The sequence below is a fragment of the Lactuca virosa genome, chromosome 7, assembly GCF_052849685.1.
Source record: "Lactuca virosa cultivar CGN04683 chromosome 7, Lactuca_virosa_CGN04683_v6, whole genome shotgun sequence".
Lineage (NCBI taxonomy): Eukaryota > Viridiplantae > Streptophyta > Magnoliopsida > Asterales > Asteraceae > Lactuca > Lactuca virosa.
The window spans coordinates 28,292,419-28,311,547 of record NC_136432.1 but is presented as its reverse complement, the minus strand read 5'-3'; the positions used below and the strand labels follow the sequence as shown (position 1 = coordinate 28,311,547).

The 19,129-nt window shown below is 35.4% G+C and overlaps 1 protein-coding gene and 1 pseudogene across 1 annotated transcript; one reads left to right on the top strand and one right to left on the bottom strand.

The window, feature by feature from the left end:
- Positions 1–12,726: 12,726 nt before the first annotated feature.
- Positions 12,727–15,792, bottom strand: LOC145125479 (uncharacterized). Its single transcript, XM_079060935.1, has 4 exons — positions 15,221–15,792; positions 14,616–14,753; positions 13,932–14,506; positions 12,727–13,537 (listed from the first exon to the last, which is right to left on the bottom strand). Exons 1-4 carry the CDS (start codon positions 15,738–15,740, stop codon positions 12,848–12,850), a joined length of 1,923 nt encoding a protein of 640 aa, XP_078917061.1. The 5' UTR covers positions 15,741–15,792; the 3' UTR covers positions 12,727–12,847.
- Positions 15,793–16,837: 1,045 nt separating this feature from the next.
- LOC145126487 (small ribosomal subunit protein uS4y-like) lies at positions 16,838–18,321 on the top strand (annotated as a pseudogene).
- The last annotated feature ends 808 nt before the right edge of the window (positions 18,322–19,129 follow it).

Below are 19,129 nucleotides of genomic sequence, written 5' to 3'. Positions count from 1 at the left end.
AATTTTTCCAAAGCATTCTCCCTAACTAGCATACAATTGTCAAATGAGCAACACAACTAGTTAGATGACTTACCTCTTAGAAGGACTTGTAGTTCTTGACCTTTGAAGCTTGAGCACCCCAAGTGTGATGCCTCTAATAGTTCACAAACACCAATATGCAAGAGGAGGCTTAAGAGAATAAGTTACTTAGCTCAAAAGATGGTGCAACCCATTTTGGTTCATGAGGGTTCTATTTATAGTGTGGCAAATGCTAGGGTTACTCCATGACTTTTCACATTCTTATGCTCCATGAGTTTAACCTCCATGGACTATCCATGGATTATCTTATTGGTTTAGCCCATCTAAATAATCATGGATCATTGGCCTACATTATAAGAATCAATGATTTACATAATCAATCCTCATATATTTAATTAGTATCTTTTGACCATAAAATTAATTCCAAATTAATTCTTGATCAATAATAATTAAATAATAATATGATTTCATATTAATATATTATACATGTGATATATTAATAAATCATAAATAACCTTATTCTCAAAAGTCCATCCTATCAAATTGCACTGGTGAAGGCAACCCAAAAGGACCATGCTACAATCGGGTCAAGTACATCCCAGTTATAGTTATCGGCTTAAACACCAAATCCAACATAAATGCCCAATTAAATCCCTATTGGGTATGGCCTTAGTAAATTTTGAGGATTCTTTCTTGTAGTTGCATGTTACCAAGAAACGAAAACCAAAAACCAATGTGTATACCCCTAAAGAATGCTACCCTAATTATTTATTGAGGGCGTGTATATATATATATATATATATATATATATATATATATATATATATATATATATATATATATATATATATATATATAACACCTGGTTTCCAAATAAGATCAATTTAGTGCTTCGAGGAGTCAAAGGCATGATTTTTTGGTAAAACCAAGGCTCATGATACGACCATGGAGAGGTCATGACGTGAGTATTAATCAAACAAAGTTTTAATTTAAACTGAGCTCACGACGTGAGGAGCATGAGTTCACGACATGAGATGTGCTTCAGCTCAAGCCCATGATCTTTTAGGGCTTCATTCGTATTTAAACCTCATAAATTTCATTTTAGGGTTCCAAAACAACCACCTTCGACCCTAAGCTCAGTAATAGCCTAACCCTAGCCTTTCTTTGTGATTCTTGAGCTTTTGGTAGAGTTTTGATGGTTTGAAGAAGAAGAAATTACCATTGAAGCATAGATTCAGCTTAGAAGTTCCCTTTGCAACCTATAGCAACACCTCTGGACCATTGTGAGTAACCAAGATTCAAGCTTTTTGTTTCTTTGTTGCTTGATCTAAGGTTTTATGCATATATATCCATGGCTATAAGAGTTAGAGTGTTGGGACTCCATAAAGTTAGCAACTTTGTGGGTCCTTAAGGTCTTTGGTGATTATATGTTATGGATCTGATGTTTAGATGATGTTTGAGTTCATGCTTGAGTTTTGATCTCCTTTTTCTTCATGAATGTCCTAGTTTGAGCTTAAGTCTTGTATTGGAAATACAAAACCTTAAAGCATCGATTTTTTTGGTCCTTGAAGTGTTAGGAAGCCTCCTAGAAAATATGGATTAGTGGCTTAATGGATTGAGAAGTTTTTTGATCAATATGGCATTTAGATTAATCTCATGACATGAGGATATGCATGTCACATCATGAGGATTATGATACCCGACTATTTTGTCCTGTAGTGGCTCACAATGTGAGCCATAGATGGTTACGTCGTGAGGGGCTGTTGACTGTTGACTTTCGTTGATTAGTTTGAACTTGGGTCAAAATTGAAGGATTTGGACTGTTGATTAAGATTCTTCCATGATTTGGTGATAATGGGCTCGTGGGAGCAGGTAGTGCAGAAATGGAGCACATCTCGGTGTTTTTGGGTTTTTCGATTAAGGTGAGTTTTGTTTCAATGTACCGTGGGTCGAAGGCACCAATGCCGTCCCACTAGTTTTGGTTATCATGTAGTTAGGGGATGTCATAGAGACTGTATGCAGTCACATAGGATAGACTAAGGACTCTTGATTTAGGCTCGTATGTACTCAGAGGTGAGATAGACACACAGACAGATGATCCTACTCTATAGCCACAACCAAAAAAGGAACAGGCTGTTATGTTGGTTATGTATCCTGATATATAGGATGTTGTTATGTTGTAGTGATCTGTTATATCTCTATCCTGTTATATATAGGATGTTGTTATGTTGTAGAGATCTGTTAGATCTGTATTCTGGTATATAGGATGTTGTTGTGATGTAGTGATCTGTTAGATCTATATCCTGGTATATAAGATGTTGTTATGCTGTAGTGATCTGTTAGATCTGTATCCTGGTATATAGGACGTTACTATGCTGTAGTGATATGTTAGATCTGTATCTTGGTATATAGGATGTTGTTATGAGGTAGTGATTTGTAGATCTATATGACTACCTGTACTTACGGGTTATCTTTTAGTGGAGTGCCCTAGGAGCTATATGTAGTCATGTAGGATAGCCTGAGAACTCTTGATCTAGGCTTTCTTGCTTGTTCCTGGTTTTGTTGTAGCTCAAGAGTAGGATCATCTATTCAGGTGGCTATCTCACCTCTGGTTACTTATGGTTATGCATTTCATGGAGGTTAGCTGGTAGTGGGACAGTGGGTTGTGTGAGGACTAATAGGCGGTAGTGAGTTGTATGATTACTATTTACCTATATTATGTGCCTACTTGATCATTTTTTGTTTATACGTCGACATATGGTAGTAGTGGATTGAGACGGTCCTACTGTGTGTTGTAGGCCAAGATACCGGGTGTGGGCCGGTTGTAAACCGTAGGCACGGAGGTTCGGGACGAGTGGTTGGGTTGAGCCGGTAGGCCAACAATCCCAGGGTATTCAAGTCCAGTGACTGATGGGGCCTAGGCATTCGAATATGATGATTGTGGGCTGTTATGCATGCTTGTATGTTTATCATATGGGGTATTTTGGGGGGAAAATCACTAAGCTTTGTGCTTACCCAGTTGTTTATTGTTTCAAGTATCATCAGTTATCATGGAAAGGCAAAGGCGTGATTGTACACATTCATCAGTTGCAGTAAAGATATCGCGCTTTAATATTACTCTAATTTTCAATAAATGTATTTTGGAATAAACAGTTTTCTTAATAATGGATTTATAATTGGGAAGTTTGACTTTAATAAAATGAAAATTTTTTGTTGTGAAAATGGGACGTTACATGTTGGTATCAAAGAACTGTTTTGAGCGAATTAGAGAAACACTTGTGTTAATCTAGTCTCAAACTAGGATCCGAGAGTTTTCACAAACGTTTTTGAAAAAGAATTTATAATAAAAGGGTTGGGTTAGGGACATAGGCTCAGTCTCTTGTCATATTCTTGTTTGATTGTTGGTATGGGATTAGGAACATGGACCTTAAATCAACTTTGGTTTTATAGGAAGATGCGTTGTGTACAGTCAGCCAGATACTGAACAGGACAGTGGTTCCCAAAATACCCATACTTGTTATATGCATGGGGTTTTTGATTCTGTTGATATGTGAACTGTTAAAAAGCATGCTAGTGGATAATCTAAGATTCATATAGAGACCGTTGGATAGAAGTGCATGAGTCAGTGATGCCTTATGATATAGGGAATTTTCTTGCTATATGTTACTTGGTTGTGTGTTTGCTACGTGTATGTTGATTAGTTATATATGGTCAGGATTAAATAGCCTCAGAATGATCGACTTAGCCTTAGTTCCTATTCCTTATTTGGTTGTGGACTTAGGGCAGAGTCAATTATCCGACAGTCTATCTAACCTCGTATTGTGTACAATAAGCATGCACGAAAGCAACCTGTGGTGCGAAAGAGAGGATGGTTCTAGGAGGAGTATCAAGGAAGTTAGTTGTAGATTGTAGAGAAGTAGGTGTTAACACCTAGGAGTGGTCTAGTGCAATGTCTTAGAATCTTGGGATGAATTCTGAATCAACTACGGATAGGTGTGGAAGGTAGTATGGGCCCGTACTACTGAAAGCACAAGATCTATATGAGATTCGGGAGTAATCTCGAGGTTACTAAGGAACTAATAAGAGTGTGACCTGGTGTGTTAAGCACTATGTTTTGATGTCTGATATTTCCTTGGTATATTTTCAGCATGACGGCTATTGAAGGTTCAAAATCCGGAGATGGCAGCACTGGGGGAGCAAGCCATAGTAAGGAGGAGATCTGCATGATCATTGATGCCAGATTGGCCAAGGCGATTAGGTAGGAAACTCCATAGTTGTTTGGGTTGGTCAAGACCGCGTTGATCGAGGAGTTTCACCGATGCTATGCCGCCTTCACGCATGTAACTAATACGACAACCACATCAGCCGTCACCATTGCAGGATCTCAGGGAGGCGGGACAATGCAGTACCGAGAGTTCAGATATACAAATCCTCCAGAGTTCAGAGGCAACAGGGACCCGATCATCACTTCGAGATGGATTTATGACATGGAGGGATGTTTCTTCACGTGTTCATGCCCCAAGGATCAGAAGGTGAAATTTGCGCTGAATCTTCTTCGTGGGGTGCGAAGGATTGGTAGGAGTTTGTGAATCGAGGCTTTTTTCATGCAGAGCGAACTACAGTGACTTGGGAGAAGTTTCAGGATACGTTCTGAGCGGAGTATATTCCTCTTATGGAACGGGAGCGACCGGCACATGAATACCTGTTGCTGAAGCAGACAAGTGAGTCGGTGATGGAGATCACTAAGATATTCACGGAAACAGTTCTTTTTAGCCCCGAGTACGCCGCTTCAAAGCAGGCACAGATGTTGCGATACTTGAGTATGCTCAAGATGGAGAATTGAGTGTTTGTATCTACTCAGCAGTATCAGACCTTGACCGAGATGCAATCAAGCACTAGGAGGAGGGAGATTGAGTTGGAGAAACGGGTAAAGTCCGCCGACCCAGGTTCAGGATCAGCTAATGGAAGGTGCCGACCCAGGCGGACTACACGAGTATGTTTCCATTGCGGCCAGGAGGGCCATATCAGAGCACGTTGTCTCTTCCTCATTTTGAGAGAGGTGCTAGACCCTACACCCCTAGCGTGTCAGCTTCCCGACGGTCGTTGTGGGACGATCGAATCCCCGGAGAGAGAGGTTTGAGTTATCAGTTCTTCTATTTAGTCGATAGATACAGTGTTGGTATCCATCTGTAATTTTTGTTTATGTTTTAAAGCTCAGTTGTAATCTTGGATTATCAGTTGAATAGAATTATCTTATTTAGCTATGTTTTTAATTGACTTCTTATTATGAATGGATTAATTATCTTTGTCCACGGTTGCATGCGTTTTGAAATTTGTGAATGTTGAGTAGGTTCAGATTCTCCTATATATCTAGATATCAGTGGTTGGGATCAAGTGGTAGAGGTCAAGTTGGTCAGGGTATTGAAGGACTGTGAATTTGTCAGAATCTAGCATATTCCAAGTGCGGGGAGTGGATCCTCACAGCAGGAAGACCTGATGTCAAGGTTCAGTTCTCGGTTGGATTTCTCTCAGTTCAAGAATTTTGCACAATTGCTTAATCTTCTATTTTTCACATCGAGATCATCACTAACTGTTGGATTCCTCTTCGAGTCGTCTTATTTATAGTTATGATAGAAATTTTTTGGGCGTCCTCGCATTTTAGACTTTAGGTTATTAGGAGCTCAGATTTAGGGTTGTAAGGAGGGCTTCCTTGCCAGTTCTTGTTTGATTGAGGCTTGAAAGTCTGAGTTACGACCCAAAAGTCTGGTGGGGTTAGTTAAGTTTTGATGGTTCAGTGTGTGATGCTTTGCAAGTTTAATTATTGGTTAGCAGGTCGGGGGTAATCCCAAGTGCAATTACTGGCTAGTGGATCCGGGGTATGCCCGGGTGCAATTATTGGTTAGCAGATCGGGGTAAGCCCAAGTGACGTGGTTGGTTAATGGATCGGGGGTAAGCCGAGTGATGTCAGTAGATAGCATAGTAGGGATGTTAGAGCCGAGTAAGAGCCTAGTGTACTTTTGTATGTGATCGTTGGGTTCCCTTATGTTGGTGCATTTATATATGAGAATAGCTTAGCGGCAGTCGGCCGAGAGTTGCAAGATTCATTGTTCAGAGGGACAACATATGCCTGAGGATATCTAGGACCGATCAACCTGTGGAATTCGGTCAGCATAACGGATAGAAAGGATGGTTTAGTCTGGTCTACTAGGTTTTGTAAGGATTTCTCACTGATATGTCAGTGTGTCAGTTTGGAAGCTCTGGTGTAGGATGTAGTTCCTAAATTGGATGTTCGATGATCGTTGCAAGGCCAGGAGATCGGGACGGATCAGGTGGGGAGCTTTGGTTAGCATGGGAGTCAATTAGGGTGCCCCTGTCTACCTAGAGGTTGGATATGATTTCGGGACCAACAGGACATGGACTAAGGAGCACATTTTTCTCTTGCTGATTAAGGATGCTGTAAGGAACATTGTTTCATGTCATGTCGTTTGATTCTCGTTTAGTCTGCAAAGGTCTCGGGAGATGGACGACCAATCAATGGGTTTACTTTGAGAGTGGAAGCGAGAACTGATTTCAAGGACGAAATCTAATTTAAGTGGGGGAGAATTGTAACACCCGGTTTCAAGATCAGATCGATTTAGGGCTTCAAGTAGTCAAAGGCATGATTTTTTGGTAAAACCAAGGCTCACGATACAACCATGGAGAGGTCATGACGTGAGTAGTGATCAAACAAAGTTCTAATTTAAACTGAGCTCACGACGTAAGGAACATGATTTCACAACGTGAGATGCGCTTCAACTCAAGACCATGATCTTTTAGGGCTTCCTTCGTATTTAAACCCCATAAACTTCATTTTATGGTTCTAAAACAACCTCCTTCGCCCCTAAGTTCAGTAATACCCTAACCCTAGCCTCTCTTTGTGATTCTTTAGCTTTTGGCGTAGTTTAGATGGTTTGAAGAAGAAGAAATTACCATTGAAGCATAGATTTAGCTTGGAAGTTCCCTTTGCAACCTCTAACAACACCTCTAGACCATTATGAGTAACCAAGATTCAAGCTTTTTGTTTCTTTGTTGCTAGATCTAAGGTTTTATGCATATTTATCTATGCTATAAGAATTAGAGTGTTGGGACTCCATAAAGTTAACAACTTTATGGGTCCTTAGGGTCCCTTGGTGGTTATATGTTATGAATCTGAAGTTTGGATGATGTTTGAGTTTGTGCTTGAGTTTTGATCTCTTTTTTCTTCATGAATACCCAAGTTTGATCTTAAGTCTTGTATTGGACATACAAGACCTTAAAGCATCGATTTTATGGTCCTCGAAGTGTTAGGAAGCCTACTAGAAAAGATGGATTAGTGGCTTAATGGATTAAGAAGTTTTTGGATCAATATGGCATTCAGACTGATCTCATGACGTGAGGATATGCCTGTCATGTCCCTAGGATTAAGAGACCTGGATATTTTTTTCCTGTAGTGGTTCACGACATGAGCCATAGATGGTCACGTCGTGAGGGGTTGTTGACATTTGACTTTCGTTGACCGTTGACTTTTTGACCAGTTTGATCATGCTTCAAACTTGAAGGATTTGGGTTGCTGATTAAGATTCTTCCATGATTTGGTAACAGACGGATCGTGGGAGCAAGCAGTACATAAAGGAAGCGTGTCTAAATGTTTTTGGGTTCTTCGATTATGGTGAGTTTTGTGTCAATGTACCATGGGTTGAAGGCACCGATGTCATCCCACTAGTTTTGTTTATCATATAGTAGAGGGATGTCATAAGGACTGTATGCAGTCACGTAGGATAGAATGAGGACTCTTGATCTAGGATCTCCTGCTTGTTTTTTGTTTGGTTGTGGCTCTAGAGTAGGATCATCTGTTCAGGTGTCTATCTCACCTCTGAGTACATATGGTTATGCATTCCTTGGATTGTTGGTTATGTATTCTGGTATATAGGATGTTGCTATGTTGTAGTGATATATTAGATTTGTATATTGGTATATAGGATGTTGCTATGTTGAAGTGATCTATCATATCTGCTACCTAGTATATAGGATGTTGTTATGTTGTGGTGATATGTTAGACCTGTATCCTGATATATAGGATGTTGCTATGTTGTAGTGATATGTTAGATCTGCATCATGATATATAGTATTTTGTTAGGCTGTACTGATCTTTTAGATCTATATCCTGGTATATAGGATGTTGCTATGCGGTAGTGATTTGTAGATCTGTATGACTACTGTACTTATTGGTTATCTTTTAGTAGAGTGCCCTAGGGGTTGTATGTAGTCATGTAGGATAGCCTGTGAATTCTTGATCTAGGCTTTCTTGCATGTTCTTTGTTTGTTTGTGGCTCAAGAGTAGGATCATCTGTTCGGGTGGCTATCTCACATTTGGTTACTTATAGTTACACATTTCATGGAGGTTAGCTGGTAGCGGGAGTGTGTTATTTGAGGACTAGTAGGCAGTAGTGAGTTGTATGATTACTGTTTTTCTGTATTATGTGCCTACTTGATCCTTGTTTGTTTATACGTCGACATATGGTAGTAGTGGATTGAGGTGGTCTTGCTGTGTGTTGTAGGCCAAGATACCCGGTGCGGTCCGATTGTAAGTCTTAGGCACGGAGGCTCGGGACGAGCGGTTAGGTTGAGGCGGTAGGCCAACAAACCCAAGGTATTCCAGTCCGGTGACTAATTGGACCTGTTGCAAGTTGGCATTCCAGTCCGATGACTAATGGGGCATGGGCATTTCAATCTGATGATTGTGGATCGTTATGCATGCTTGTATGTTTATCGTATGAGGTATTTTGGGGGAGTTATAAAGCCTCATGCTTACCTAGTTGTTTATTATTTCAGGTATAATCGGTTATCATGGAAACTTGAACACGTGACTGTACACATTCATCAGTAGCAATGAAGATTTCGAACTTTAATATTACTATGATTTTCCATAAATGTATTTTGGATTGAACGGTTTGTTAATAATGGATTTATAATTGGGAAGTTTTACTTTAAATAAAATGAAAATTTTTTGTTGTTAAAATGGGACGTTATATATATATATATATATATATATATATATATATATATATATATATATATATATATATATATATATATATATATAGGGCTACGTTATTGTATTCTAAATATCTATTATGTGGATGTAGGGTTGATTGTGGATCATTCATATTAGTTATTTTAAGAAAGGGGTTAATGTCATAAAAACCCTCAAGTTTTCAAGGTTTTGTTGGTTTTGCCCAAAGTTGAATTTTATGTCCGTTTTTACCCTAACATTTTCGAAAAAATGTTTGGTTTTACCCTTTTACCGGTGATAACAGGTTTTCCAGGTTACCATTATATTAAATTCGCAAAAAAACCCTTAAGTTTACCATTTTTTGCGTTTTTACCCTTAAGTTTATAATTTTTTTTACACTTTTACCCTAAGTATTTTTTTTCATAATATACGTATTCATGCAGAAAAATTGTATTTATATACGAAAAAATGTTTCATTAAATATTGTATTTTTTTAATGTTATATATATATATATATATATATATATATTTATTTGTTTGTGTGTGTGTGTGTGTGTTTTTGCAATGATATATCATTTAAAAAGATAAATAATATTTTTAGAATTATGAATACGTGTTTTGTAGATATAGTTTTTAGAAGTATAAATACACATTTTTACATTTTTATATATTAATATGTATCAATACTTCTAAAAGTATATTTATACTTTTAAAAAAAACATATATCAAAATACATATTTACACTTCTAAAAATATATGTATATACTTATATAAATATGTTTATGATTGAACAAGTTTTTTTTTATTGATATGTATATTTTTAAATACATAAAAATATGTATTTGTAGTTCTAAAAACATATTAATTTGTTTTTTTACATCTTAAATGGTTTATCCAAGAAAAAAACCTATACACACACACACACACACACACATATATATATATATATATATATATATATATATATATATATATATATATATATATATATAAAGAAATAACATTAAAAAATGTAAATATAATATTTAATTAAATTTTTTTCGTATATAAATATGATTTTTCTGCATGAATATGTATAATATGGAAAAAAATACATAGGGTAAAAGTGTAAAAAAAATTATAAACTTAAGGGTAAAAACGTAAAAAAACTATAAACTTAAGGGTTTTTTGCAAAGTTAATATGATGGTAGCCTGTTATCACCGGTAAAAGGGTAAAACCGAATATTTTTTGGAAAATATTAGGGTAAAAACAGACATAAAATTCAACTTTGGGCAAAACCGACGAAACCCTGAAAACTTGAGGGTTTTTATGACATTAGCCCTTTAAGAAAGTGACCAATAAATGTAATTGAATTAAAAATAATTGAAAAATATCATCTAATTTTACTATAAGAGTATTTTAGTCAATTAAGATAAATTTTTAAAAAGAAAATTTTAGATTTTTTGGGATAATTAATTCTCTAGATTTAAAACTTCTGATTTTTTAAATTAATTCAGTTTTATTCTAACGTAATTTTTAATTATATCTGATTTTATTCTGTCAGAATGATAATCTATAAGAATGTTAAGATACATAATTATGAGAGGATACATATTTTGATTAAATAAACTTCTTGAAGAAAGACAATATTCTTGAACCATTGGTTGAAAAATAACAAGATCCTTGTATATTTATGGACATCTGAATATAGATTCATACATAGTTTTACAGAATAATAGTCTTATACAATTTAATACCATTATACATATTAAACAGAATGTCATAAAAATGAAATACATTCTTAAAAAACATAGCATGCTTAAATATACAATTATTAAACAAATGCACTTAATCTTTGTCAATGGTTCAGAGTCGACTTGATTCCGACCATTGTTAGGAGAATGACATTCTGTGACACTAACAATAAACGACAATTACATTATGTAAGAATACCATTTTGTTAGAACATATTTATCTTCATAATCTAATATACGCAATGCTCATGTCTCTGCTAAAAAATACACATTATCAAATCCTATGAGAAAATACCCTTACAAACTTTAGTGAATCTGACATAATGCATACCACATGATCATAACCAATCATTTTTGTATGAGAACTAAAAGAATATCACCCTTTTTTATTCTGAACGAATATTGGTCTTTTTTCATTCTAAAGTCTGTCATTCTGAAAGAATATTTGCAGGTTTTAAATAACATTCATTAGATAAATCAAATAAATTTCATTACTCTAGAATGAAACAAACCTAAGAATGAAACTCACCCGTAAGTTATTCACATTATATATAAACTTTAGCCATGAAAAAAATATCTAATTACATTGGTTAATTTTTAATGTCATCATAATGAAAGAAAACAAGAAGATATGACTAGAAATTACTAAACCTAGCATCTAAATGCAACTCATTTTGGTCTCATAGAATCAAATAACACTTTTAAAAAACTCACCATCTTATAACTTTAGATTACCCAGTAGTAGAAAGGTGGGGAAGAAGCCAGAATTCGATGTTTTGAGATATAAACTTATTAGATTTTTTTAAGCCATCATCATAAAATATTAGAATCTGATAAAAATTTAACAATTAGAAAATATGAGTTAAAGTAGAGTGTAAATGTTAATAAAGCATTAAACAATAAGTGGTCGAATATTCAACTTTGAACAATTACTTTGATACTCGCAGTACGATGAACCTAATCTTCAAATTGACTAATATTTAATTTTTAATTACAATTTTGATAGCATGCAAAAAGAAAATTTCGAATTACCAAACAGATGACATATCAAAGACAATAACCCTAATTAATCCTAATCATATTATGATTTTTCCTTTCTGGAATCCGATAAACCCTAATAAACTCTAATACTACTATCCACCGTTCATGTAATTTGACAAGAAGGTAAATGAGAGATCGAATCTGTTGGAATAAACATAACCTACAAATCGCACCAGGAGGGACTACTTGGGATATAAAAGAACCGATTTCTTTGAATTCATATCGTATAGCTTCAAAAAACCCTAACGAGTTATGAAGGTTGAAGCATAGTCGTTGGGTATATGATACCAACATCAAATGTCATAATACAGAGATGTTGATTCCTTGAATATAAACTGTGACCGAGCTCGTGCGAGCAATAGGTATGGATGGCGGCGTGTTGATGAAGTCGACAATTGAATATGGTAGAGAAAGACGAGATGGATTAGTGGTAACAGATTCATCGGAGAAGAGGTAAGGTTATAGAGAACGAGGCAAGATTTAAGGGAAAATAATCCAATACGTTAAGGATGAATTAAATATTTATTTAATTACCAAATTTAATTAATAGGTAAGATTACAATTTTACTTTTACTTAGATTTTTGAAATGAGTGGCCTAGATGATTCTTCTATCCACGGAACAAATAAATAACATTGGCTTCTCCACTGGTGATGTATTCATTTAGCTAAGTTAGATTATCTACGGAACAAATAAATAACATTGCCCATTTGGAAATAAAAGTTGGATTGTCTCCATAAATCAAATTCATGTGTATCCAACATTAATGATGTGAGAAAATAACGAGTCACCAATAGATAATTAGCAACCCTTATAGAATTTTTATTATCCTAAAGAACAAACTATTACATTATAAAACAACAACAAACATATTACAAATTAATTTAATGTGAATATATAAAACAAAAACATATAACAAATTTAATGTCATACTATAGAGTGCCTTGTTCTTTAAAAAAACAAGGGAAATGATGTGGTAAAGAATAATGGTCAGAAGTAATTTCAAGAAAAATGGACTAAAGGATCAAACAAGAGAAATCGTAGTTGGAGCTTGAGAAGACAGTCGGCGGTGCTGCATTATTTTGCGCGATTCAACATCACAGGTAGGCAATATTGAAGCTATAATATTCCCTAGTATTTCCTTAAATACTTTAAGCAGCATATAATAGAGAGGTGTGGTTGTGTAGATTAACACAGTGACCGGGAGGAATGAAATAGTGTACAATATAATTTTTGTCCAATCTTGCCCTTTACTACTACTTCCAAGGATAAGCGTGGCTGCAAATGATATCATCATCATTAACACGGAGAGTATCACCAGTGTAAGGCCTAGGAGTAGTTTATAATGAAGAGACCTCTTAAAATCCTTTAACTGGAAGGAAGATGTGAGAATGAAAAGAAATGTGATAAGTGATGTTATAGAAAATGTGAGGGAAAGGCCATTGGCTAGGGTAAACACGATAAAAAACGGTTTTCCTCCCATAATTGGATGGCCTGTGTTTTGATCTAAACCCCCAGGTACAGTGTAAGATGCAGTAAAGGAGAGAGTGGCAATGGTCAAACCAAAACCGGCGCTGCCCCAAGCCGTGCTCTTCATCCATTCTTTGGCATCAATTCGGAGCTTTTCCTTGTTCTTGACGAATAATTGTGTAGCATTCAATCCATCATTGTTTACCTGAGAAGTTGCTATGGTGGTACATATATTTTTCACACTCTGGATAGAAAAAACAAAAAGACATCAGAAAGATAAGGTTAGTCTGGTGCCCGACTGCATGGTTGCTATGCATGCATGGCCTAACTCTAAATCTAACTCTCAGGTAGTGATTCCACTGCCCAAGACACGACATGACAAACTTGTAGTGCATTAGTCATGAATTGGATTGATAGCGACACTGATATGATCAATGGGATAAGATTGTAATTTTTTATCCCATCGATCCAAAAATATGAGACAATAAATTTAGAAAGTTTGTCTCTATCTTTTTCCTGTGCAAAAGATGTCATGTATGTTATGCTCCTTCATCTTGATTATCGGAAATAGATTTAGAAAGTTTGTCTAATCTTGTGTGTAACAAACACAACCTAAAAGATAATATATATGTCATTACCTCGAATAGAAGCAAATCATCTTTTAGTTCGAGAGCAGGGTTTCTCAAGTCCATTTCAGCATGATGATATGTAGCTTTCATGGCTACCATGTGCAGTAATGAGTTTCCTTCATTGTCGATCGTGTCTCTTAGACTCATGAGAGGATACTTCATTTCGATCACAGCCTTATAGATCTCCATTCTTCGGTATTGAATTGCCACACTCAAAATGTTACGCCCGTCCTTATCAATAAGCTCTACCGCCTGAGAGTACACTCGCAGTATTTCCTTTACAATATATGTACAACCCGATTTAGTAGCTAAAATCAATGGAGAGTCGGGGGTAGGAAGCGTAACATTGATTTTATTATTATTTCCAGTAGAAACGTTTTCTGAAGGCATAATCCCTACTCCATATCTGTGGAGCTTTACTCTGTTCTGATTTGGCATGGGTTGTGTTTCTTCCCATGAGGCATCACTTTCAATCAAGAGGGTTGCAAGTTTGTTTGTGGAATCAATTACAAGCTGTTTTTCCATAATATTTTTCAAGACAGGCACTCTATTGGCTATTTCTTTCAGACTGATCCAATCAATGACTGAGAAACAAAATTCCAAGAGTTACAAAAAAAAAATGTAATGTTATTATCAACTGGCTAGCAGACGTGATGACCGAGAAAAGTATGCATATATATGTTAGTGACATACGCTTGCATATGAAAAGCTCTTCAAATCTACGTTTGAAACGTGGTGACTTGCAGGCAAGAAGTTGAAGAGTAGTCATCCCGTCTCCATCTTTTTCACCGATCAACATTGGATAAATTTTAGCAATATCAAGAGCCAAAGCTGGGTACAATCATATATTAGACACTAGACATAAGACTCATATATTACATGGGTTAACTAAAAAAATTAAATATAAATGTTTAAATATTTAAAAACTTTGGATTTATAAGAAAATAAGAAAAATAATGAATTAAATTTGATTTTTTTATCTTTTAAATTTAAATAAATAAACAAAATAAACTAATGAATTCTAATTTGAGAATTTTGAAATAAAAAGGTAATTTCATTAATGAAATTGATATTCATTTATTACTATATTTATTGTAATTATTACATTAAAATATTATGTGAAATTTATTAAAATAAAAAAACCAATAAAATGACATGTGAAAAAAATTAAATCAAAATAACCACAAATTGACAAATTGAATGATAGTGTGACATGTGACAAAAAAACCTTCATTTGTTAGAATAGATTCGGATCGGAGGAAACTTTTCTCAAAAAAAATAAAAAACGGTACACTTACTAAAGTTGAAACTATGAATTGCAACGTGAAGGATAGTTTCTTTATTATTTCTTCGAAGAAAACCCATCAAGATTGCAGCATCTTCCGGAAATCTCGTATTCATTTCCGCTTTGAAAAAATGGAAACTTTTGGTGTTGCCATAACGGGCTGCACAGAAAAGAGGCGTCTCTCCGAGGTTATCCGTCATGGTGAGCAATGAAGGAGCCCGACGCAGCATCTCAGCAGCAGCCTCGACTGTATTATTGTTGCTGGCTGTGGCATGAAGAATGGTCTTTCCGGCTTCATTTTGTACAGTGAGTAAGTTGGATTGGTCTTCAGGTAGCATTTCGAGTAGGTAAAGAACGAGCTCATTAGCCATGTGGTAACTAGCGATGTGGAGAACAGTGTCACCATGTATAGTTAGCTTGTGCAGAGGACCATCTGGTATGGATGCACACATATCAATCACCGTGACAGCATCTCCTACAGACAGAGCTGCAAAGAGGTCGCCATTAATCTTTCTATCACCTGTAGATGCCATGTTATCAGCAATTAGTACTCAACTGATGATGTGAATGATATGGGACACTCTAAATTTCACAAAGTTTGGATGCCATTTAAACTTCATGCATAAAGTTAATTACTTGAGAGAGCAGCAAGAACTTGGAATTAAATAATGCTTCCGTCTTAGGTTTTCACAGGTTACCTTTCCCACTTTCATGATGCACGTTGTTTCAATACTTTAAAGAAGATAAAGGGATAAAGGAAAACAAGTCTTGTATTGTCAGTAGATGCTTAAAAACTTAAATATTACTGCAATGGAAAGGGAGAGGGAACCCTACCCACAATGTGATTGTCGTTGATTGGTGCTTTATAGCAAATTAAGGTCATAAATCAAGAAAGCATAAATTGCATGGTAAAAGAAATGGCAGAATGCATGCGTAAGCTTAAACCAATCCCTTCTCCAGGAGAGTAGGAGAAACACAAGTAATTTAGATACAGCTAAAACGAAACACTTTCCCCCTTTTAGAATCAAGGTAATCATATATGTTATACTACCATATGAAAATCTGGAAGACTAGGAATGGTGCTGTTTTTTATTGTTAAAATGTAGTCAAAGTGATGTGGATATATTGGTTAAGCTCCCCGAGCTAAGTTGGATTATCCGAAGAACAAATAAATAAAAATGCATTTCATAGATCCTAATTCTCATTCGGAAATAAACCTAGCAAAAGTTGAATTATCTGTAGGTGGGACCGTGGGAATCCAGAAATCAAATTCATGTGTCCAACATTAATGATGCGAGAAAATAAGGAGTCACAAATTTTGTATTATTGGATCCGGTTGTTAATAATATCATCAAAATTTTCGTAAGAGAACTTAAAATTTAATAGGGCGAAAATTGTAAAATTGAAATATGAGATATCATAGCTGGTATAGCTATGGAAATCAATATAACAAAGCTGGCAACATGCCATATTTCAGTTTTACATTTTTGGTCCAAGTTTTAAATTTTTTATGAATTTGGATCATATTTTAAAATTTGTTACCAATATGGTCCACATATTTTTACAAAGCGTCCCATTTAATAAGATTTTTTAGTAGATTAGTTTTTACTAAGAAACATTGACCATAAAAATGGAATATGTAATGGGACCAGACTTCAGGTGGTGTTATTGGGTAATCGTCTTATAGAAACAATCGTCATAACCAGAAGCAATATCGAACATCGAACTTTTATTTCAAGATTGTCTTTTACACTTTCAGACGTCAAAATTCAATTCAAATTGAAAAGGAGACAGTTTCCCTTCGCTGTTTTGTTTTCTATGACCATAAATAAAAGTCAAAGTCCATCACACACAGTAATATATGATACGCAAAAGTGCATGTCCTAAAACTAATGTCATCTCTCCTAAAATTTGAAGGATTTAGGACACGCATTTTAGTGTGTCCTAAAAATAACGTCGTAATAAAAAAATTAAAGCACGGAGGTTACCTATCAAATATGTGTGTCGTGTAGAGGCGTCATTTTATAATTCTTTTACCAAACGCATATCCATTATCCTCAATTACAAAAGGCATCAAAATATAGGGCTTTTTTCATAAAATCCCATTCCACCTCACCTCAAACTCACCTCAACACAATCGACCGTCACCACCATTCCTACCATCCACCGCTGCCCTACCATCTCCTCCATCACCACCACTTTCATATGGAAAAACTTTGAAGAAGCCTCATCATCTATATGAAAAGGAACGACTAGACGCAGAGCTGAAAATGGTCGTAGAATACGGTCTCCGATGCAAACGAGAGCTCTGGAGGGTGCAATATGCACTCAGGAGAATCTGCAATGTTGCGAGAATGCTTATAGCTCTTGAGGAGAAAGATCCATGAAGAATCTTCGAAGGTGAAGCTCTCATGAGGAGGATGAACATGTATGGTTTGCTGGATGAGAGCCAAAACAAGCTCGATTACGTTCTTGCCTTAATGTTGAAAAATTCCTTGAATGTCATCTTCAAACCCTCGTCTTCGAAACTGGTATGGCCAAAACCATACATCTTGCTAGAGTCCTCATCAAACAAAGGCACATCAGGTAACAACTTCGACCTCACTCCACTCTTCAATGGTTTCCAAACATCTTCTCTAAGTTCCTTTTCTTGATGTTTTCTGAATCACCAGAGTTGGGAGGCAAGTTATGAATGTTCCATCGTTCATGGTGAGGTTGGATTCACATAAACACATTGATTTCTCACTGACGAGTCCATTTAAAGGTGGGAGACCTGGTAGAGTTAAGCGGAAGAATCAGAAGGCAGCTGCAAAGAAGGCTTTAGGTGGTGATGCTGATGAAGATGATGAAGTAATGATTCTCACTATTATAAACACAAATTATCTTTCTTGAAATAATCTAATAAAAAGTAATGATTCTCACTATTATCTTTTATGTGCAGTATGAAATTAAAAGGTTGTATCTGTGCTGTCAAGAAACGAGCCTCCACTATTTTTGGAAAAGGTTGATGCCAATGCTGAAGAAAACAAATTTAACCTTTTAACTTTCTGTTGTTGGGACTTTCATTCGTGTATTGATCTTCTTCATTGCAACTTTTCAGAATTATACAAGTGACAGTGATATGTTGGGCTAGTGTGAACAGATTGGTATGCCAATCATGGATTATAGTTTATATTTTTATGTATATATTGATACCTTTGAAAGCTCTTAATTTTAAAAGTAATCTTGTAGTTCTTCTTGGAGCTCATGAAGGTGCCACATGTTGAATCAAAATTCAGTTTAACACCCAAGTATTTTCTTTTGTGTTATTATTTATTACTTGAGTGTGCTAATAAATTATGTTTCTTTTTTATATATTATTATTATTATCTCATTTTGACATTGCTTTCAGCTTTATCAGTTTAAGAAGATTTTGAACATTGTAAATTCTATATGTGATTAGGTAAGGACTTCTATAAAATTAATGACAAGGGCAGATTTACTCCCCTGCACCTTGTGCACCAAGGCAAAGAAACAGAAGAGCAGGAAAGAAAGATGAAAAGGGATGAACGGAGGACAAACAACTAGAAACAAAGGATAATATACTTGGAGCCTAAGTATTAATTGCTGGAAAAAACTTGGTTCTTAATTAAATACAAAGAAACGTCATACCATACTAAGTCTAAAAGAGTCCTACTCATACACAAAAACTGGAAGAAAAACTATTAAATAAAAAAAATTCCGAAAATACCCCTGTATCTTTTTTTTCTGAATTAACCTAACAGTTAATACAAACGCTCATTATTTGCAAGTCCATCCATATTCAATGTTAAGGAGCAATAATTAATCTCATTAGTTTACCTATTAAAATTTGGGAATGGAAAAATATTTTATAATTAAATGTGTACCTTTAGAAAATCAATATGAAATTCTCCCTTTAAAT

What these genes read in the sequence shown, in the direction of transcription:
- LOC145125479 (XM_079060935.1), bottom strand. Translation starts at nt 15,740, where the DNA reads ATGGCATCTACAGGTGATAGAAAGATTAATGGCGACCTCTTTGCAGCT. An exon ending in AATTCATAGTTTCAACTTTA is followed by an intron (nt 14,754 to 15,220) that starts GTAAGTGTACCG and finishes GATTGTACCCAG; the next exon opens with CTTTGGCTCTTGATATTGCT. An exon ending in ATGATTTGCTTCTATTCGAG is followed by an intron (nt 13,538 to 13,931) that starts GTAATGACATAT and finishes TTTTCTATCCAG; the next exon opens with AGTGTGAAAAATATATGTAC.